At 46.8% G+C, this 23183-nt stretch overlaps 1 protein-coding gene and 1 long non-coding RNA gene across 2 annotated transcripts; one reads left to right on the forward strand and one right to left on the reverse strand.

Annotated features, from left to right (window-relative positions):
• On the reverse strand, positions 1 to 5886 carry LOC126652821 (uncharacterized). Its single transcript, XR_007632059.1, has 2 exons — positions 5832 to 5886; positions 1 to 2202 (listed from the first exon to the last, which is right to left on the reverse strand). It is a non-coding gene; the product is annotated as an uncharacterized LOC126652821 (long non-coding RNA).
• INHBB (inhibin subunit beta B) lies at positions 4644 to 10983 on the forward strand. Its single transcript, XM_050339959.1, has 2 exons — positions 4644 to 5576; positions 8232 to 10983. The coding sequence occupies exons 1-2, from the start codon at positions 5174 to 5176 to the stop codon at positions 9005 to 9007; spliced, it is 1179 nt and encodes a 392-aa protein (XP_050195916.1). The 5' UTR covers positions 4644 to 5173; the 3' UTR covers positions 9008 to 10983.
• The last annotated feature ends 12200 nt before the right edge of the window (positions 10984 to 23183 follow it).

Raw genomic sequence — 23183 nt, forward strand, 5'->3', positions numbered from 1 at the left:
CCAGGCTTCTTATATGTGAAGCTTTTATTCAGTTCACCCACCAGTACAGTAAAGAAAATCCTTCCTCAAAGGGATTAGTAGGGTTACCTAATAGATATTATTAATGGTTTAGGAGCATAAAAGGTGCTTTAGCAATAGATGAGGGGCTAGATCCTTCACTAATGTAAATTGTTTGTGGTCCCACTGAGGGTATCATGGAAACACAGAATGAGGGAGCTGCTTTGTGCCATCACTGCTCAGTTTCCAGAGCTTCCACCAACTCAGGAAGGTGCAGGGCCACACTAACTGGCCTCTCCAAAAGCGTGACTTCTGCCTCCACCAGAAAAATGTGCACAAGCAAATATCTAGGTTATAGAGGAAGAATTATAGCTAGGAAGACCCTGCTTGAGCAGGGAGGTTGGATCAGATTGTCCTTTCCAACCTTACCCACTCAGTGATTCTGTAGCGGTTTGATCTCTCAGAAACAAGCCGATTCCCACTGGCTGAGGATCTCAGTGTATACTGTTTTCATTATACTAGTAGCTTTTTATAAGCATCAGATTCCAGTCATGAGACTTGATGATTCCACAGAAAATACCCTCCGACGCAGTACTTTCTCACAGCAGGGCTCCCTGGCTAATCGTGTGCTTGCCCGTCAAGCACAAATCCCAGCCATTTCCTTCCCAGTTTTCCCTTGCATTTAATGTATGGAAAAGCATGACCCTGAATCAGATGAATAGCAGCCGGTTTGAGAAGGTGTGTGTGAAAATGTATCCTCACGCAGATGAGCTCAGAACAAATAGAATAGAGGGGAGGAGGGGAGGAGAGTGGAGAGGGGGAGGATGAAGCTACCCTTTCCCTGATAGCTCAGCCACTACGTGTAAGCAACAAGTTTATGCCCAAGGGAAAGAACTGAAAGCTGAGGATATCTTAAAATTAACAGAGCTTTATGGCTCAATCAATAGGCCATGCTCCCTGAGCAAGATTAGAAATCAGATGGCACATTTCGTTCTGTTAACCCTGTTTGCTCTCCCTGAAGGCTCTTCTGCCTGAAAGCATGTGAGGTTTGATTAAGTTCTTCTCTAGGAGGAAGCCAGAGAGAGTCCATTGTGTGAGAACTGCCTCCAGAACACTGTGTTGGACACACTTTAAATAACAATAAAGGTTATTAGTGTATTAGTTTGCTAGTAATTGTGAGAGAAGATAAGTCTTCCCAATATTTGAATATGCAAAATGGCTTTGGCTAACCGAGAAAGGGGGAGGGGGGTGGGAAAGCAAAAGCCAAAACATGCCACTGTAGTGAGTAACAGGGATGATTAAAAATCACCATATGTAAAAAAGAAAACCTCTACCTTATTTTACTACTAGAAATACCTTCTCAGATTTGATATCCCCACGAAACCCATGATATTTTCCCCCTTTGGCATTTTATTCTTATTGGGGCAATGAAACAGTTGTTTCCAAAGGGAGAGGGACTGTGTTTGCACCTATTTCTTGTTTGACAGTGACCTCTATGAACCAGTCATCACTGCTCTGCCTGTTGTTTTCTTGTTAGCTCTTTGCTGTCAAATTAATTACTGTGAAGTACTAAGCTTGTTGCATTCACGTGCTCTTATTAGCTCACAGGATGTCAGAGTGATTGGATTTTTAGCATTATTTCTTTTTTTACATTCCAGGCTTTCCATTCAAAACCTGTTACTGGCAGGGAGGAAATACTGTACCTAATACTGATCTCCCACCAGGGTAGCTCCACTGATGCTGAGGATTTACAAAGCTGTATATGCAATTAGACTTTGTTTATATTAAACCCAACATGAACGATAAGATTGGGATTGCAATTGTGACTTTGAAGCACAGCACTAATTGTCTTTCCTTTTGCAGTACAGAACAAGAAAGAAAATATTTATGATGAGAACCGCATTTGTCCCCTCTATTCTTAAATCACAGTAATGAGCTGATCCTTCAGTTGACCCTCTTTATGCTCCTGTGTTGCTTGTGTGAGTGACAACTAACAGCGCTCACGCTTGTGCAGTCCAGGGAGATATGAGAAGTTTTATTCTTCTCTTCTTCTACAAAATGAAATGAGCAGAAGGGACTTCTTTGATGTTGTGCTTGAAATTTGGGTGTCCTGCATCTGTTCCTTGGAAAAATACCAATCTGGCTCGGTGAAAAAGGTGAAGGTCTTGAGAATTGCTTTCATTCTTGAAAGTAGATTTTTCTCTGCTAAAAAAAAAAAAAAAAAAAAAAAAAAAAGGAAATTAAAAAAAGAAAAGGAAGAAGTAAATGCCATTAGAACGGCCGGCAGCCCTGCTGCCGGGGCCCGCGACGGGCCGAGGGAGGCTCAGCACAAGGTGCTCCTTCGCCCAGCGCAGAGCTCGGGCTCCAGCGCGCTCCACCCGCTGCCCAGCCCCAGCCCCCGCCTCTGCGGGACCCAACACCCGCCGGGATGCTCCGAAACTTCCCCACTGCCCGGTCCTCCGAGCTTCGGCCCGGCCCCTGCCCGTGGTGCCGGCTGCCCCTTATCCCGCTGCCCCTTATCCCGCTGTCGCCTGTGCCGCTGCCCCCCTATCCCGCTACCCCCTTATCCCGCTGTCCCCTGTGCCGCTGTCCCCTTATCCCGCTGTCCCCTGTGCCGCTGTCCTCTATCCCGCTGCCCCTTATCCCGCTGCCCCTTATCCCGCTGTCCTCTATCCCGCTGCCCCTTATCCCGCTGTCCTCTATCCCGCTGTCCCCTGTGCCGCAGCCCCGGTCCCGTCGCGGTGACCCCGCCCGGCCCCGCCGCCGCTGCCCGGCGCGGCCCAGAGGGGGCGCTCTCGGCCCAGGCTTCGCCGGCGGCGCGCGGGCCCCGCGCAGGTGAGGCGCGACCCCGCGGGGGCTGCGCGGATTGAGAGACCCCTCGGGGCCGCGGCCGCCCATGGGCAGCGGTCTTCTTCTCTCTCCCCCCACCCCCCGCCTCGCCCCCCCGTTCCTGGCCGCTCGCCCCCGGGCTGGGCTGCTGGGGGAAGCCGGGTGGGAATCTCTCCTGACCTCTGCGAGGGGGTGTCACAGCCATCTCCTTCGCCTCGGAGCCCCCCGGGGCTGCCCCGCGAAGGAGCGGAGGAAAACCCGCTCCCCGGGCGCGGGCAGGGCCAGCGCTCCCGCCGGCTCCCATCCACGGCTGCGGGAGCGCTGCCGTCCCGTTATTTCCCCTCCCGGCTCCCCTCGGCCGCCGCCCTGGGCACCCCCCGCCCCATCGCTGCCTCCGCCAGGCTCCGCGTCCCTCCTGCCCCACGGAAAACACACACAGTCCCCGGCACCCGCCCCGATTACCCGGCCCATTCAAACAAACAAACAGAAACCCGCCCCGTCGCAAAGCCAACCCGACGGTAAACTTTCTAATGACTTCTTCTTTCAAGTGCTTAAAAGGCAAGGAACACCGCGGGGGGCGGGGGGAAGAGGGGGGTATCCATCTCCCGGCCGGGGCGGGAGGGGGGCCGGAGCTGCCGCCACTCGCAGTCCGTCTGTCCATCAGTCCTGCCGGACGACGGGACAGGAACGCGAGCCGGTGTGCGGTGGGTGTGTTTGCAGGAACCGGGAGGGAGGGAGGGGACGGGGGGGAGTTAAAGAAACAGCATAGTTAATATTTCCACATCAGGAAGTTACTGTAATAGCCCAGGGGGCAAAAGACTTAACTTAATCTCCTAAATAGTGAGGAACCCATGGCGTCTCTGTTATAGGTTGGAGTTCCCACGTGGTTTTAACTCCTGTATAAAAGTTTCAGTAGAAAGTGCCACAATGTCGTGATTTTGCAGGGGGGAAAAATTTGAAGGAGGAGATCAGAGGAAGATAAGGGAAGGAGCAAGCAGCTTCCCGGAGACCTTTCACTGCGGATCCGAGAGGGAACATCAGAAGCGTTAAAAAAGAAAAAACAAAAACAAAAACCAAAAAACCAAACAAAACAAAAAACCCCAAACAAAACAAAACACAGCGTTCAAGCCAGCACAAGGCGAGCGAAAGATCAAAAAGACGCAGAGAGGGAGACAGATTAACTGGAGAAGCAGCAGAAGCAACAACAACAAAAATCACACTTAAAATAATAATAACAATAATAATAATAAAACCCAAACCACCAACAAGGGAGATATTGTTTAAAAAGAGCGAGCGAGGGAGCGAGCCGAAGAGCTGGTCTGACCGAGTGGATCCGTGCAGCTTCTCCTGGGATCGCCGGGATCGCGCCGCTTCCCCGCTCCGCGCCACGCAGCGTGCGGTGCCCTGCCCGCTGCGGGGGTCCCCGGGCGCCGCCGCCGCATCCGCGCCGGACTCCGGACCCTCCGCGCTGCTTTGAAAAATAAAAGCACCTCGCTAATAATAAGCGGGGCGGTGGGGGGAGAAGACTCGCAACAGTGGAGCTGCCAGCCGCGCACCCCCTCCCCGCCGCCCCCGACTGCCTCCCCAGCTATGCTCCGGGTCAACTTTGATGGCACGTTGAGAAGCAGCGGGCGCTGAAGGGGGACAACCGAGCGGCGCGGAGCCGACCTGCTCAGAGACCTGCACCCACGGATTGTCTTGCGGGGGCGGAGTGGGCGGGGGGGTACAAGTGGCATTTCTCACCCCCCCCCCTTCCAGGCTATAAATTGGATTGTATATAAATCTGCTTCGTTTATCTCCCTGACCCCCCTCAATGACGCTGGACTAGAGAGCTCCTCTCCGCGGCCCGCCCGGACCTGCCGAAGCGAGCGATGGACCACGAGCGACTGCGCGCGGGGATGCCCCTCTGAAGCGACGCGGGGCACCGGGGCAGCGCGGCGCCGCCTCTCCCCTGCTCCCCGGATCCCCTCGCACCTCCGGCTCGCTCCCCGCTCCCCCTCCCTCCTCCCCGGGCTCCGCAGCCACCCCCTCACCTGCTGCCGTCCCCCTCCCCCGTGGAGCCGGGCTCTCCGTGCACGCCAAGCCTGGTGCCCCCCTCCCTCCCCAACTTCGCCCTCGGTGCCTGCGCGTGCAGCCTCCCCCTCCGCCTCCCCGGCGGCACACGCCGCTTCCCCGGGCGCCCCCTCCCTCCGCCGCGGCTCCCCCCCTGCGCGGAGCGGTTGCGGCCCCCCAGCTTGGCTGCCACCGCCCCCTCCGCGCCGCGGAGCGCTCGGAGCGGCGCTGCCTGCAGACGGGCTCCCTGCGGCGCTCCGGGGCGGCCCCCAGCTCGGCCCCCCGCTCCTCCGCCATGGACGGGGCGGCTCGCCGGGGGGTGCTGGCCGCGCTGCTGGCCTGCGGGCTGCTCCTGCTGGGCGCCGCGGCCACCCCGACCCCGCCGGCCCCCGCCGGCGGCTCCCCGCAGGACACATGCACCTCCTGCGGCTTCCGGCGGCCCGAGGAGCCGGGCAAGGTGGACGGGGATTTCCTGGAGGCGGTGAAGAGGCACATCCTGAGCCGGCTGCAGATGCGGGACCGGCCCAACATCACCCACGCCGTGCCCAAGGCGGCCATGGTCACGGCGCTGCGCAAGCTGCACGCCGGCAAGGTGCGGGAGGACGGCCGCGTGGAGATCCCTAGCCTGGACGGGCAGGCGAGCGCCGGGCCCCCGGCCCACGACCCGGTCTCCGAGATCATCAGCTTCGCCGAGACAGGTGGGCGCCGCCCGGCCGCGCGCCCCCGCCGCCCGCGTCCCCCTGCCCGACCCGCCGCGGCCCCTGCCCTGCCGCGCTCCCCGCCTGTCCTGCTTCGCCCCGTCTGTCATTCTCCCTGCTCGACCCCTGTCAGTCCCCCTGCTTGACCCCTGTCAGTCCTCCCGCTCGTCCTGCCTGTCCTCCTGCCCACCTTCTCTTTCCGCCTGCCTGACCCCTGGCAGTTCCCCGACCGCCCTTGCCTGGCCCGCTGCGTACCCTGCGTGTCCTCCTGCCTGTCGTCCTGCCTGCTACAGGAACCCGGCTGCCGAGCTCACCCGCTTGCCCTCCGACTCATCCTCTCTCCCCTCTGCCCCGCATCATTCCTCTCTGACCCTGCCGGTGCCTTCCCGTCCTCCGTGCTTGTGCCCCTGTGCCCGGAATTCTCCCCGGGTTGTGCCCTGGAACTCCCCTCGCTTGTTTCTCCATCCCTCCGCAGCCTCTGTACCCCCGGCTCTCCTCCGGCGGTCCTTCCAGCTGCACCGGGGCTTGTCTCGGTCCCTGCGTGTCCCACTGTCCCTTCTCCACCTGTCCCACTCCATCTCTTGCATCCCTTGCCTCCTCTGTCTGCCCTGCACGTTCATCTGGTTCACTGCCTGCATCTGTCTGTTGACGCTTGCATTCACCGTCCTCCCTTTCTATTTGTTTCTCATTTATTTAGCTTTTATTTGCAGTGTTGGCCTTGTCTGTTTGTCCACTGTGTGCAGTGTCCTACCAAGTGTGTCTGTCTCCCCTCTGTCCATCAGTCCGTTTACTAACAATGCTCTCCATCCCCCTGGTACCAGCCATCTCAGTCCTGTCCAACCACTGCAGTTATGTGTCACTGAATCCCTTCGGCATAGCTTTCCAGTAGTTTAACCACTGTTCCTGTGAACTTTGCACATCTGGCTGTAACACCATCACTCTGCAAATTACCTCTCTTCTGTCTATCTGCCCATCTCTCCTTTCCTTCATCGCTCTATCGCTCAGTTCATTTTTCTCTCTCTCTTATCTTTCTGTGGCATCTATATATCATTTGTCCACAAAATAAATCTCTTTCTATCCTGTATGTTGCCCACTCATCTTCTTTATCTACCCTCCCACTTACCAAAGGCATATACGTTTACAGTATCTATGGGATCTGTTGCATTATACATATGCTTGTTATATTCACATACAAAATTTATGAGCGCACACAATCTCACACAACACAAGTGATGTGGATCGGTGCAGCAACACCGTACTGTTCTTTTTCTGTCACTGCCACCACAGTTTATGAAGAAGTTGTGTATTTACTAACACGCGAAAGGCTTTCTCAGTGTACATTTAAGGGCTTATTATTTTTTAATAGGCTGTTGTTGGGAGATCTGGGGTGGGCTTGTACTTCCATTTGGTATTCAGTCAATCGCTGTCTTTTGTAACACTTCCGAAATTGACTTTATGTAAAACGTAGACAAACACAGTGAAAATTTTTGTCACTGAACTATTACAAGGTACTGAATGGGCTCTGGAGACACATTTGAAAGGCATCTAGGGTAACAAATGAAGACACCGACTACGCAAAAAATCCCATTCAGAGATTGACAAAAATGCTAAAGATTCTTGGGAAAAGGAAGAAAAGTCTGCATTTGGCTCTGTACAGAGGAAAGTAAAACAGATAAGGGCAGATGAGAAAATGCCTTTCCAGCAATAATTTTAAGCAGCGATTGGGATGCTTTGATTCAGGGACCAGAATTACAGTCTCCGCCATAAAGGCCAGCTTGCACATTTATCACCTACGCCAAATTTAGTTAGGACTTGTAGTACAAAATTGCAGGAGGGCCACTGGTATTTCTGAAACATTTCATGCAGCAGGCTCTTCTGTTTACAAATAAGGGGTTATGTCAGACATTTGGTGACATTTGGTTTTCTGTGACAATTTCTCTCCTTTAATTCTGGTGTTACTGAAAAGCGAATTGAGAACAGCCAATAACAGCGTTACAGCGGGAACAACCGCTTCATTGCCTCTCCTCATATGGGAGTTTATCATTTCAGGGAGAAAAGGCAGAGATTGAAATGATTAATAATAGCAGATATTCTACCAGACTTTAGTGGGGGTTAGCTTGATATGTTGGACAAGCCGGCACATTACTGAAATATTTTCCCTTCTGTCTCGTGAATCCTTTCCTTTAAAACCGCAGCGAGAATATGTGCAAATCGAAACAAAATCCCTGGTTTGGCATTGGCGTTTCAGTGATTATTGAAAGAGCTCTCCCCGTGAGAATTGGCAGGTAGCTGAAAGTTAAAACTATTCTTAAACTGACGAGATAGCAGAGTCCTAGTGCTGGTCTTTTTCAAGGTGCTACTGTAGCATCTTTAAAGCTGGCTGGCCAGAAAAAAACACATACTCTGGAGAGCTCTGAGAGATCTGACACATCCGACTACAGCCCGATGCTGAAGGTTGCTGTGGGAAGTCCCCTTTTCAATTAATTTTGACTGCAAATTGGGGCTATTTGATGCAGTGCATGCCTTCTGGCTGGCACAGCCCCGTCGCCATTCTCTCGATCTGCTGTGCTCTAGTGTTGTCCCTGAATCCAGAAAGGCACACAAGCTAATGTTTCCTTTTTGACTTAATCTTGCTGATCTCTCCTTATCTTGCAGACGATCTGGCCTCATCTAGAGTCCGCCTCTATTTCTTCATCTCGAATGAAGGGAACCAGAACTTGTTTGTCGTTCAAGCCAGCCTGTGGCTTTACTTGAAGCTGCTTCCATATGTCTTAGAGAAAGGCAGCAGGCGAAAAGTAAGAGTCAAAGTCTATTTCCAAGACCCGGACACTAGCAACAAGTGGAATGTGGTTGAAAAGAAAGTTGATCTCAAAAGAAGTGGTTGGCACACTTTTCCCATGACAGAGGCGATCCAGGCTCTGTTTGAGAGAGGAGAAAGGAGACTGAACTTGGATGTTCAATGTGAGGGCTGTGAAGAGTATTCAGTGCTGCCAATTTATGTGGACCCCGGGGAGGAATCCCACCGGCCTTTTTTAGTGGTGCAAGCCCGCCTCGCCGATAACAAACACAGGATCCGGAAAAGAGGCCTGGAGTGCGATGGCAGGACCAATCTATGTTGCAGGCAACAGTTTTACATTGACTTTAGACTCATTGGGTGGAATGACTGGATCATAGCACCATCAGGTTACTATGGGAATTACTGTGAAGGGAGCTGCCCGGCCTACTTGGCTGGTGTCCCGGGGTCGGCTTCCTCCTTTCACACCGCTGTCGTGAATCAGTACCGAATGCGGGGGCTGAACCCGGGCACCGTGAACTCCTGTTGCATTCCAACCAAACTTAGCACAATGTCAATGCTGTACTTTGATGATGAATACAACATTGTGAAAAGGGACGTTCCCAATATGATTGTGGAAGAATGTGGTTGTGCTTGATTTAAGGTGTGTTTTGGGGGGGGAGAGAGAGAGAGGGGGAGAGAGAGAGAGAAACATTCCCGTACAAGATGGTGTTGGAGGAAGTTTCACTGTGTATCCAGGCATCAGTGTTGGAAAGTCACTGTGGAAAAGTTTGACAAAAAAAAAAAGAAAAAAAAGAGAAAAAAATAATCATTTCACTTTGGTGTCAGGACAGTGGCAGTTTGTGAATCATGGACACTTATATATTCTACCACTTATAAGTTAATGCTATGAAATATCTTAAAGACACACACACACACGAAATGTGGGCACGCACACAAACACGCGCTCATACACACAGACACAGACACACACAAACACACACACACTCACACGAGGCAGCTCGGAAAAGGGACATGAGCACAGAAAGTCAGTGACCAGTGACGACGGACCTAAATGCCTGCCAGTACGAGTGAACGGCTGAGCAGCTGTTTCCCCGCCTGCCGGCGAAGCCAGACCGAAATGAGCTCCCTTTGCTCAGGCAAAAGCACGGACTGTGAGAACACAATGTATTCTTGCACGCAGGTGTCGAAATGACCAAACTTAGAAAATTAAAAAAAAAAAAAATAGAAAAAAAAAAAAAAGGAAAAAGTTGACTGTCACCTCTTAGGTCTAACGGGAAGCTGCAGGACACCTACCTTGGGAGGCAATCACTTCCTCTTAAATTTATCTAAACATAAACATCACAGATACCCGCATCTTCCTACAGCACTTCCTGCGAGGAATTGTGTGGTTCCATCGGAGAGAGAAAAGGAGACAGACGTGTAAGCAACTGCTGTATTTCTAACACCTGGCCGTGTCAAAGTCACGAGCTGGGCTGGCGTGATCCGATGCTTTCACTGCCCACTAGCAATCCGTGGCTGGCTACACCTGCCGTGTCTTGGAAAAGGGAATCAATACCGTATCTGGACTGTGTTGACTGTTGGCATCTCTCACTGTTTGAAGAACAAAAAGTCGAAGTTGCAATCTGTGTTCTTCAATGGGGGACTCGGCAAGGCCATGTCACATGGGGGGCGAGCAATCGCCACCACGGTTAAACCAATGAACCCTAAAGAGGAGTGACGGCGACAGAGTGGAGACGTTCTGAGAAATGCAGTGCATTTAATAACAGGCGAGGAACATTTTTACAAGTCTTAGAAAGGAGGAGAGAGGAGAATGCTTTCAATTTCCTTACCAGGAGGTGTCAAGGATGGCCATAAAGATCAGAAAATAATGATACAGCATAGCACTTGCAAACTGCTTGAATGCACGTATAATAGCACTTGCAAATTTCAATGCCTTGAAAAGTGGTACTTGATAGTGCACTTATCTTTGCTCACTATCTAGGTAAACAGGTGCCGCATGAGCTATGCAATTTAAAGTGTTGACCCATACTAGACAAAACTGGACTTATGATATGACTTTTTTATATTTTTTTATACTTGAAATTAAATCTTTTGCTTCTTTTTTAAAGCGAATGATTGCTTTTAATGTTTGCACTGATTTAGTTGCATGATTAGTCAAAAAACTGCCATTTGAAAAAAAATGTTATTTTTATAGCAGCAAAAAATGAATACAGTTAAATGTATTATACATAAATTTTGGAACCAAAGAGGCCAACATATTAGTTATAATTTTTATGAGATGGCAAAGCCATCATATATCATGTAGTCATACTGAGCAATCCCTCACGAGGCCTACCAATTGTTTCAGGGTACAAAATGGATTCTGTTTGTTCTATTCAGTGTCTTTTCTATACCATACGCACATGGAATGTAGAGTGAAAAAGAAAGTGACTATTGTAGAATACATTACAATATGTGCATCCTTTAAATCCAATTTTTATGTTTATTTAATAAAGTTCCTTTTAGGTTCTGTTCCATAATAATTTAAACCAAACAATTTTCACTTAGATTTGCTGTTGAAGTATTTTACATTTGTGTACAGTTTAAATAAATAAAAAAGGTTGAAAACTGGATGTGCTTTTTTTTTTTTTCTTTTCTTTTTTTTTTTTTTTCAGTGTGTAACATCTGGAGGAACTTGCTTACTTTCGGGACTGAATAGGCTGCAGACGGTGAACTGTCGCATTAGACCATAGTCGTATTAGTCATTGCAGAAAGCCTTGTCTGAGAGCTCAGCTGCTATCTTAAAAATGTTATACTCCAGTTTTATTGCTGTCTATACATGTAAGCATCTGCTTCTTTCTATCTGCAGCAGCGCAGGGGCTCTGGGCGCAGGCACGGCGCTGTTCCGCATACCTGCAGGTCATTTACAGCAAGTTCCTGGTTCACCTGCTGTGTAAGAATGTAACTTCTTCTCTGGGTCACTCCCTGACTGCTTAGAAGAAGGAAAAAAAAATAATGTGGAAAGCACTTCCAGGAATAAAAGCTCAGTGCGAAGTTTGATTAACTTTTTTTTTTTTTTAAATTATCTGACCTCAAGCTTTTCTTTTTTTTTTTGTTTAGTATACTATATCCCCTTTATTAACAAACCCCAAAAATCTTGACAAATACTCATAGAAATTCTTATCAGCTGCGGATGTATCCAGATATTGATTTAATTGATCTTCACAGATAAATTCTTCCTCCTAGAGAAGTGCTGAGCAAATGCCAGCTGAAGCTGACAGAAGGACTTCTGTTGACTTAGCAAATCTTAGATCTGACCCTGAGACCCAAAAAGTGTTGAAGAAGCCAGATCATGCAGCTAATGATGGGTTCTAGTTACAATTCACATTCAGGTGTAGCTCTGCCCAGCTCTCCCCAAAGCCAGGCGCTGGGGTTAAATGGGAGACCTGGAAGAGCAATTTGCTGTAACTGTGTCAACAATCTGCTTCTCAGAACTTTGTCCTCCAGATCAAATTTTTTGAATATTTCATAGCTTTCTCACCACCTTGAGCTCCACATTGTCAAAACCACGACTCACTGTTCCTGCTCTGTCTCTTAGCAGCCTTCTTTCCCCTGGTCTTTATTTCTTGATTCAATCATGCTACTGATGAGTGCAATAAATTCCCCTTGAAATCAGTGGCAAATGCCCATCCATTCAGTCTGAAGGGATGTTTGACCTAATATGACACCATAATTATGAATAAGACTGGGCTGCACTTTAAAAAACGGCAGATATTAAGAAATCTTGCCCATTGAAATGCAAGGCCCTGGAGGCTGTGCCTGGTTAGGTTTCGTTTTTAATTGAAAGTGTTTGGTTTCTGGGGTCAAAGCCAAGCCCTTCTTTGGACACTGGGACTCCTGTGCTCTTCCAGGAGGAGAGGAGGGTGTCTCGGCATGGGATTTGGACCTGCAGGGAACAGGAACTGCTGGCAGCCAGGATGCTTTGAGCTTGGGCTGGCCAGGAATGAGGGGCAGGAATGGGCTGTGCTCTGCATCCCACTGCAAACCCACAAGGAAGCTCAGGATCCTAAACTCTTTCACAGACGATGTCAGAAGGCACCCCTTTTCTTGGTAAAAGTCTTTCACAGCTTTTTCCCCCTGCCCTTGCCTTCTCTGTTCCCACATTTGTAGCTACAGTCATGACATTTCTGGGGCAGAAACAGGAACACAAGAGCATGGATATCAGTATGGTGTGAGGGGCATCATCTGGGAGTGGGAACATCTGGATCATAGTCCAGGTTGCCAGGCCCTTCTATTTGGTGTGAAAGAATCTCTAGAAATCAATCTGAACATGTGTGGACTTTTCTGCAGCGTGGAGTCACTCACTGCTCTGGGCATTCTGCAGACAGTGAGGTGTTCTTGAGTCCTGGTGCTGACAGCAGCCTGTCATACAGATTTCTAAGGCTAAAATGAAATAAAATCAAAACACCTTTAATTTTTTTTTGACCAATCTAAGACAGTTTGGGCTTGATTTTTCAGAGACCTGACAAAGCTACTGCTCTTGCCAGCTTTTTACAGGGGGGGTGCAGGAATTCCACTTTTTGCAGCTTCCACCTCCTGCATTTTTGAAATTAGGCAAAGTGAAAAATGAGATGCCCAAGCTTGATGGCTGCTTTTCAAATATTTTGGGGTTTATTTTCCCATCTCTCATTGCTATCCTTATAAAACTCAGCATCCAGTTTCACTGCCTTATGCCAGGTTAGATACTGTACCTCAAAAACCAGCTGGCTCAGGTCCATACCCCACCCCCCTCAAAGGTGACTAGGTGACTCTTTCTCGTCTCTGATAGCCTTTGAACTTGGTTCTGTAAATGCTTCTATCATGTGACAGAATCGATCTCTAGAGCTGGAAATTCTTCATCCTTTGAAATATTCTAACACAGGCAAAACCCCAGTCCCGGTGCCTGGACCTCCCACTGGTGTTAATGAGGATGGTGTGAACGAGGTGACTGTCACGATGTGCTGCAACAGAGCACTTGTTGGATTAACTCTGCGTACATCACGTATTCCTACACATAATAGACACCTGCTCCAAAACTGCCAGCTCTCACCTTCTTTGCTTTGTTACTTGTGAAAGATAATGTCAGCAGCTGAAATTAATTGTTGCGCTCGCCCTGCCATGGGAGAAGAGGGAAACCCCTCACTGAATGAATTGTTCATAAGGATAAATTTTGTATCAAATCAAGTGCTTTCTACTGTGAGGGGTAGAAGAACATTTTGCAAAATGGATCAGAAATATAAATTTCTGTCTAAGAGGAGAGTTTGTTTCAGTTAATGCTGATGTCAGTCTGCAGTAGCTCCCCTAAAGTCTGCAGATGTAATTCAGGCTAGTACCAATATAACTAAAACCACAGCTGAATCTGGTTTTCTGTAATTCCTTACTGGGTCCATCTCACTCTCAATTCTCAGTATTTCTAATTTTTTTTTTCCTTCTAGAATCAGCGCTACAAGCTCTAGCAAAACCCACATATGCTGGATGACAGATCAGAACAAGAGTAAGAAATACCTTTTATAAAGGTATACACTGGATACATTGGAATTTGGCCAGGAATTAGCAATCTCCATCAGTACACAGTAACCCAGTAGCTTTTATTTGCTTGCCCAGTCAGTACCCTTGAAGCAAGAGCTAGATTTCCATGCCTGCTTGTAACGGTAGGGGCCAATTTTATTTGGGTAACTTCATTGATTTCAGGGGAATTATTTCTGATTTGTACTAGAATAAGTGGGAGCAGATTTAGGTTCTTTAATGTTCTTCCAGTTTAGCTCTTGGAATAACTTATATTTCATTATTATGTGTTTATGTAATTAGTGCAATTATATCAAATTATATAATTGGTACAATTACTTGGACTCATGTAACCACTGCATATAGCATTCCATGCTGTAAAATCTTTTACTCTAAAAAAAAAAAAAAAACAAACCAGTCAATATTACATGGGAATCTTAATTTGTTTTTAAATTCCAGTATCAAATTTAGGGCCCAACCACATGCAAGGAACTTCTGGTTCACATCAGTGGAACCTCTCTAAACAGGCAACTTGCAGCCTTCATCATAGATATTGGGTTTTTAATCTGATTTGGCCAATTCTATTCAACAGAGGCCCTCCTGGAATGTGTACACCTCTAACCAGTCTTCCTTGTAGAGAGCAAAGATGTCAGGTTTTTATACACACACCTGAGAGATCTCTGAAGCCATCAGAGACCTGAGATATGCCTTGTTGTGAAAGCTTGGAAATAGAGGGGTTCTGCTGAATCTGTTGTGGGCAAAGGGAGGGAGGTGATTCTGCTCCCATACTCTGTTTTCGTGAGACACCACCTGGAGTTCTGTGTTCAGCTCTGGGCCCCCCCAGGATATGGACCTTTTGGAGAGAGTCCAGAGAAGGACCATGAAAATAATCAGAGGGCTGGAATATCTCTCCTATGAAGACAGGCTGAGAGAGTTGGCATTGTTCAAGCTGGAGAAGAGAAGGCTTACAGTACTTAAAAGGGCCTACAAGAGAGCTGGAGAGGGACTTTTTGCAAGGGCATGTAGTCCTTGTGATAGTTATGACAGTAGACATATCATGTAGTCCATGATAGCCAAGGAGTGATGGCTTTAAACTGAAGGACTGGAGGTTTAGACTAGACATATATATAAGGCAGAAACTCTTTACTCTGAGAGTGTGAGGTGCTGGAATGGATTGCCCAGAGAAGCTGTGGATGGCCAACCCCAGAAGTGTTCAAGGCCATGTTGGATGGGGCTTTGAGCAGCCTGGTTTAGAGGAAGATGTCCCTACTCATGTCAGGGGGGTTAGAACTAAATGATCTTTAAGGTCGCTTCCAATCCAGGCCATTCTATGAGTCTATGAAAGGCAAAGTGAGGACATCCAGCAAAACAGATAAAAAGGGCAAGAAGGAAACCCAAGAGATGTATTGATTTCCCATCTAGAAATCAAGAGACCAGGATGAGAGCTGTGGTTGCTAACCACCTGATGGAACTCTCCTCATGGAAGGATCAGCCCTCCCAGGTGCAGAGTGTTTGGAGTTCTGCCCTGGTCCAAATGCAATCATTGATCCCAGCTGCACAGTGCACAGACCCCAGGTGATGCACTGCTCTGCCTAACCACTGCTCCACAGGGCCCGGCTGCTGCTGCTACGTCACCTTTTGTACCTGATTTTGGAGAGGGTTCACCTCTTGCTGTGCTCTCCTGCAGTCTGGCCTTTGAAATCAGGCCGGGAGAAGCAGCTGCAGCCTACTACAGCACAGCCATTTTAGGGCTGCAGCTCGTGCTGCCTCACTGCCTTCCTCCAGCTGGTAAGTGTGCTCAGTGCCTGTTATTTTTATCTTGAGCTTTTGAGCTTTGTTTTTGAGGATAATTACACACTATTGCTGCAATATGTTATAATAAGTGCTATGAAGATGTCTACTGTATCCAAGGGGAAAGAAGATGTGGCTGGGAAGCAAACTTAAACCTATGTGTCAGCAAAACAAACACGCTGTGTTTGGGCTGTGTCAGTCAAGTGGTACCAAAGTGGCATTTAGGCTTTGCCCAAGCGGAGGCTGCTGGACTGAGCTCGTCCCTCTTCACTTTGTTGGATGGAGCAGCTTGTGCCCATTCCCGCAGAAGAGCATGTGAGGAGCTGTGGAAGAGCTGCAGCACCCACATTTTGCTGTTACCAGAGCTCAGCTCCTCACTCGGGGATGGGGCAACCGGTCCTGGGCAGTGCAGCGGGAGCGAGGTAGGAGCATTGGGTGCTGAAAGTGGTATCTGTTTGAGGATAAAAGATTATAAATACTACTGGATCTGGCTCCTGTGAGCTGGAGTAGACTCAGCTCTTGGACTTCTGGACCCCTGTGTCTTATCTGCTATTAGCTATATTCACTGTGATCACATTTGGTCTCTTATGGCCTGTTTTTGGGGTCAGGTTTTGGAACTCATCCACAGCTGTGGGACTCCAAGGTTAAAAAAAAAAGTAATTCAGGACCTTGTAAATAAGGGCCTTGGGCTCTTGTGAAAGGAAACAAACAATGCTTATCTGTCTGAATGAGAGTCGTGAATGTGTATTTTGTATCCAATTGTATGAATTATCTTTAGCAGTGATACTTCATAAGACCATGTAATTTATGAGGTGGTTATCAGTGACTCAGAAGTATTTATTTATGTCTTACATGCATTGTGTATGTTTGGCTTGATCAGGGTGGCATGTTTGCATGGGTGAGCACCATTGCACATGTAAACACACAGACAAGAAACACAAGGCTTTATCTAAGTAAATTGACTTCTGCTGTTTGTTAATGCCCTTGTAATAAAATTTACTTTGGGGGATCCTGGTGATAGATTGGAGGCAATGCAGTGTAGCTACGTGGTGTTTTGAGTAGATTTCTTGTCTCCTGTGTACCTCATCCTTGGTAAGTAAGCTGTCTTGTATTAAGCATGTGGTACATAGGTGTCCTGTGGTGGCTGAAGAGAGGCAGCCTGTTCTCAGATGTGGCTGTGCTCCAACCCGCTCCACATCCAAGAGAGTGCAGCAAACCACTTTAGCTCAACTCATGTTTTTGAAATCTTTCAGAAGCTGGTTTGGTCTTTAGCACAGTTTGGAGCAACCATAAGGCTGCCTTTAAGGCAAGTGCCAGGGTCCCCAGTGCTGCTATAAAAGGGTCAGAATACCATAGTGCCCTGATAACATACCTTGTATTCGGCCACGCTTGCTATATTGGAGCTTTTGGGTGGCACTTGGGCAGAGTGGAACCCATCTAATTCTCTGTGCTGAGTGTTTCTTATTAAGTACACGACAGGCACAGAGATGTAGGATTTAAGCCGGCTCTGTTCCTTTTAGCTGTGCGCCACAGTGGTTGAATCATTACATTAACGGTGCGTGACAATGAATCAAACCCTATATTTCATTTTATGGGTGAGTTCCACTTACTTTGTTCTCATTTTCTTCTCCCCTCCCTTTGACAATTGTAGACATGTGCATCTTGGAGAACATTGCTTCCAGACCATACCCCTTTGAATGGGGTTACTGCATCAAGCAGGGAAAGTAATGATATGTTTAAGTTTTACCCGAAATGAAAGCTTTTTCTACTTTGCACGCCACAAATAGACTTTTAATTATGGGGAGCACATGCTGTAAGTGCACTGCGGAATTTGATTCCATCTTTTGTCAAGCTCGTGAATGTGCCAACTCTTATAGTAATCTTTTTCTTCAGCATCATCAGTTACCATCCATAGTTACCAGATAAAAAACCAAAAGTAATGGCAACCCAGTCATTGTGCTGATGGTCACCAGTTTGCTGCCTCTGGTAGACTTTCTTGTGGTGATGTTCAGTGTTAAAACAATTCAGATGTGCTCTGTGATTTGCTGGGTTTAAAAATCTCTTGGTGTTAATGAAGGGCCAGATTCAATTACTCACACCTGTGGAAAGCAGGTTCAAAATCCTACCAAATTGGAATTCCCCAGTCAATTACAGTCATAAACAGGCTGCAAGACTGTGCAGAGTGAAGCCAGTAGTACTTTCAGTGCAGTATCAGAGCCACAGTTGCTGTGACTCCATGAGCTTCCATTCGGTTGCACCCGTTTGCACCAGGTGTGAATTCATCCTATTGACTTATAGACAAACCCCTTGCCTTAGATCAGTCAGCAGCTGTGCTCCTGGTATTGTGCTCTGTGTATCTCTGTAGCTGGTGATAGCAGCTATCATTCTTTTATGCAATATATTCACGGTATCAGGCACTATGACTCATGTCATAACACCATTGTGAGCCGTTTGTTTAATAATACAGCATCCGTATCGTGTCATTCTAGCAATGTTCTTAATTCTTTCTATTATTAACATCTGTTTTGAAGTGTTTGTACTTGTAATTTAGCTTTTCAAATTCTCACTGGATGTAAGCTGGTGCAAGAGGAAAATGTTTGTAAACACATCTGGAAGCATATGACACTTTACTGGCCATACTCAGAAAAGTAATAAGTGTATTTGACTTTTTTTTTCATTTGCAGAAAATGCTAATGAAGGTTTCATCAGCACCTAGAAAGGAAAATGCAGGTGCTAATTTTCTACTTTTTTTTTTTTTTTGTCCTGTAGGACTAGTTGGATTTAATTGTTAATGGTAACTTTCAATTTGACAAAGCAGATGACGGAAAAAAGAGGTAGCTTGCCTTTTTCCTGTCAACTAATTCAGTAATTTGTTAGGGTGGTGGTTCTTTTAGGCAGGGCTGTATCTATCTCCTAAGATCTTTGAAACCATTTGTGCATTCCCAGGACTGTGTAGAATGTGAAGAACCTTCTTGGGTCCTTCCTTTCTGTCCACTGGCAAAAGAGAGGGGAAGGATCCAGCAAATACTTGGGCAGCAGATCTCCTGTTGAAGCTGTTGGAGTAGGAACCTTTAGACTATAAACAATTTGGGGTCAGGGAACATCTGAAAAGTTCTTTGTTGCTGTTGTTTTGTTGTTGTTTGGGGTTTTTTTCTCTCTGTCTGATTGGTTCAGCTTCTGGTGATGTTTTCATGCAATGACAACCCAGAGGTGTCTTTCTGGAAAACAGAAGATTTCTGGAACATAAATGTAGCTTTCTTCTATTCTGCTAGGATGTCTGCAGTGACCCTTTATTGGGGCTCTGAGTAAATCTTGCCATAATTGATAGAAACAGCTTTAAAAGAAAAGCAAAACAGATCATGAAGAAAAGAAAGAGCTGATAAAGCTTCCAGCATCAAGAGTGTGCATGTTGAAACACTCTGTAATTATATATTTATCCAATCCAGTTAATACTACAGAGCTTGCAAAAAAAGCCCCATAATTAGGGGTTATGAAAATGTCTACATAGCAATAATACGGCACCTAAATATAGCATCTTTCCTCCTGAAGCACTTTACATCATTTGAGAACCATGGACTCAATTCACAGCTGGCATTCACAGGTGCAACCTTATTGATTTCAATGGAATAGTGCCATTTTTACCAGGGATGAATTTTGTCATAAATGAAAGTTTTATCTTATGGGCTTGTAGGGCTGCCCATCACAATAGTATCTGTGTACCTTTTGCACCAATTTAGCTGGCAATAGCAAAACCCTTAGCAGACTTCACAGAGTCTCTGCCACATCTGCCTTCTTATCCTGCAGAAATCTTTTCCCAAGCTAAACTTATTTGTACTGCATGTGTTTGGGCGGGGAGAGAAGAACAGCTCATGGTGATGAAGATGTACGATGCTCTTTCAGTGGCTAAAGATGGCTCTGACCACGGGTTCTGTTTAACAGTTCTGCTGGAAGCTGATTTGACAGTTGTAGTTCCTGGACTGAGTATCAGGACTTTGCAACTTGAGTTGTTCAGAGCACACCTTGGAGCTCTCCCATGTGCTCATGATTGTAGCAGGCCCTGAATTATGTATTGGTCATGGTATCCATCGCTAATGAAGCAACTGAAAATACATTTAAATAAATTGTAAGTGAACTTTGTCCAATACCTGGTGAAGTCATTGGGGCTAAGGCTCAACACTACCACTGGATTCCCCAGTGTCAGAATAGGCCCTGGGGATTTTTGGTCTACTTGTCTGCCACTTTGCAGATTACCTATAAAACTAAGGACAAAGCCTGTTTCATACTGCCTCTAAGGTGGGAAAGATAGTGTTTCCTCAGTGTGAAGTGAAAGGGTGTACTGGGAGCTTAGAAGGAAAGAAAAATACTTGGTTTGTACTTCAGCTATATTTGCTACTTACCTTCCATGTGAGGAAAAATCAATTAGGCTGAAAGCCCTTAGCCTGAAGAAGATGAGATGATGGGGTAGGAGTGGATTCTGCAAATCAGAAGGTGGGCAGGCGTTGTTTGTTCTGTGGCAGTATACCAATTAAAGTAATTAAATTAACTAGAAGAAACCAGACTCAAAGCAAACAAAATGAGATGTTCTCCATGCAACTGGTAGTGGACACAAGGAATTCACTGCCAAAGGTGGCTGTGGAGGCTAAAAGCTTATTAGAGTTCAAAGGATGACTGGACAAGTTTGTGTAAAGAAATGCACTGAGGATTACTAAGTAGCTAGAAACCACATCTGGCTTAGGAAATACCTTGATCTGAAAATAGCTGGAGGCTAGCAGAAATGTGAGGGAAATAGCATAAATGGTTCCCTTGCTTCTGCTGTTTTCTGGCTGGCTGACTGCTGCAGGAGACTTGATGCTGGGCTAGCTGGACTGGTATGGCCATTCTTCTGTTTGTACTTGCTGTGCTATGCAGGTTGTTGCAGGAGGCACACATGGGTCATTGCTCTAAGGTGTTATGAGCTCCAGTTCTCCTCTGTTTGTGATTGATGAACTTGGTCTGTCTTGCCTGTGAAAGTTTGGGTTTGGATTTTCTGTGAAATGCATCTGGATTTTGCTTTGGAATAACATCTTAGTATAAATGGGGAGGCAAGACTGTGGAGTACTGAAAATCAGTCCTATTTCCTGTAATAATTGATTTTCCTTTGAGGCTTCTGCTCCAAAACTTTATAAGACAGACCCTGCACAGATCTAAAAGAATCAAGGAGCTATGTAGTCTTATTGTGAAAGAGAATAAATTATATTGAGCAACTCCTACACACACATACGGGAGAAAAAAATTTCACCTCCTCCCATAATATCAGATTGTTGATATTCCCTGCATAGAACTGTAGGGAATAAACAAATGCATTCATTAACATTTACCCAGTAAGGTGAACTGAGGACAGAATATCAGTCCAGATATCCAGGCTTATCTCTGAATTTCCTGGATTTTATGGGTTTAAGTCTGACTCTGAACAGGTCTTAAGGGCATTTTCTTGGTGGATTAGAAGGATCTGTGTTTGGACGGTCCCATCTATAGTACCTATGGGATTGTACAAAGCCCTAGTTTTACTATTTGTATCTGTTTTAAAATCCTGCTATTCATTTGCCTGAGTCAAACAGCTTTCCAACTAGAATTAGAGTTGGGTACATAGCACGAAGAGAGTACACATCTGGAAAGAGCTCGAAAGACAACCAATGTTTCACAGACAATGTTGGAAAACAAATAAAAACCCCTCTGAAAATGTGGTCTGCAGATGGGTCTTTATATTCTCTTCCCCATTATTTTAACAGGGAATATTCATCTTTAACAGAAAGGCATTCAGCAGAATAACAGCAGGAAAATGATTCAATGGGAGTCATTTTCCAGGATATCTTTCTGTCTAGGTCAGAGAACAACTTCTTCTGTTGCAAGAGACTCCATTCCTCACGGGGCGGCTGCAGTGTTGGAAATGCCATCATCACTGTCTTTTGCTGAAATAGCACTGGATGAAGCTGTAAATTTGTTATGGATATTTCTCCAGTAACTGGTCTGGGGCTCTGCTGTGGGCTTGCCCAGTTTGCCACAGAAAGCGTCGCGTGGCTCGGGCAGCCAATCCCAGCTCCAAAGATGGTGTGCTTGTTGCAAGCTCGTGCCAAGCCATCTGTAAGATTTGTCAGATAAATGTGACTAGCGAAGTGGCACTCGTGAGCAGATGAAGGGAGATTCCCTTGGGGATTCTTTATTCGCTCGTCATTAGCAGGAGAGGCAGTGGGAAAATTCATTGTTTAGCTGCTCAAAACAGTGGTGAACATTTGATACTGCATAATCTTTAAGTGGCAGGGGATGTCAAACATGTCTTGAGCAGCCCAGACTCTGTACTGGAGGTGGAGTATCATGTTCTTCATGTTGGGTTTACCTTTGTGAAGAAGGATAAGGATATGTGAGTTCCCCAGTTTTATATTTCACCTCAAAACCACCTCCCCTCCCTGGGGTAGCCTTATTCAAAGTGAGCTGAGGCATGGAGCAGCCTGGAGATGCATTATTGCTGTTTACCTGTGTGCATCCCTGATCTTAAATGGGCAATAAAATCTGGCCCTGCAGGGAGAAGGTACTGCCTGTTTGCCAAATGAACTTGGCTTGCAAGCTCTTTGGTGGCAGCTTTGCAGTGACGACTAGATCTCATTTGCTCTAGTCATGAGACTGACTTAGATGTGATGACTCGTGGAATAGACTTACTGGGCTCTGCCACTGATATTTTTGGGAGCTGAAGTGGACCCACTGTCCATGCTGATGAGAAACAGCTCACCAATCTCACATGTTCTCCACAGACCTCCTTTGGTGCAACTAACTTTGCTACACCAAACGGATTTTTTTTAGTCTTGGAAGTGATTAAGCTCCTATAACTGCCTTCCCTATTGCAGATACTTTAGGCAAAACCATTGGTTCTGTTATATTTTTGTGGTGGGACTGGCATGTTTTATGGTATCCATGTGCTGACAAGGGTACGCATGGCACAAAGTATTCTGCTTGCATTGCTATCAACCTTATTATTCATTCAAATTCTATTTAGACTTTAACATGAGCTTGGAAATTAGTGGAAATGTCATCTGCTTGAACGATACAACATTGTAGTTGCATGGGTTGGAGTCTCTTCCTCCCAGGAAGGATTGCACGAGGGTACTAAGCTGGCGTTTGGCGAGTAGGAGAGGGGGATTTGCAGGATCCAACTCAGAACATTCTGTCATTTGTGAGATTCCCAGTTCCACAAGCTCTACCATAGGCTGGAGAGCAGCACAGGTCTCATCTCCAAGGAGGTTGACTTAATGGAGAACTAGTGAAGAGGACTTAGGGAGTAAAGTCTTCTCCTACCAAATCCCATAAAACCCAAAGGCTTGCTGGTGCAGAGCACTGTGAAAGATTAAGATACTGTCTCCAACCACTTCTTCATGTAAGTCAAGATGAAAATCAAGCAAACAACCCAGAACACCACTGTCCCATAGAAGGGGTCTGACATTCACATTCAGCAGCTTCAGTATGTA

The sequence above is a fragment of the Myiozetetes cayanensis genome, unplaced genomic scaffold (assembly GCF_022539395.1).
Source record: "Myiozetetes cayanensis isolate MyiCay16 unplaced genomic scaffold, myiCay2020 scf9, whole genome shotgun sequence".
Classification (NCBI taxonomy): domain Eukaryota; kingdom Metazoa; phylum Chordata; class Aves; order Passeriformes; family Tyrannidae; genus Myiozetetes; species Myiozetetes cayanensis.

Coding starts and splice junctions, on each gene's coding strand:
- INHBB (XM_050339959.1), top strand. CDS start 5,174: ATGGACGGGGCGGCTCGCCGGGGGGTGCTGGCCGCGCTGCTGGCCTGC. Junction 5,577..8,231: donor CATCAGCTTCGCCGAGACAG/GTGGGCGCCGCC, acceptor CTTATCTTGCAG/ACGATCTGGCCTCATCTAGA.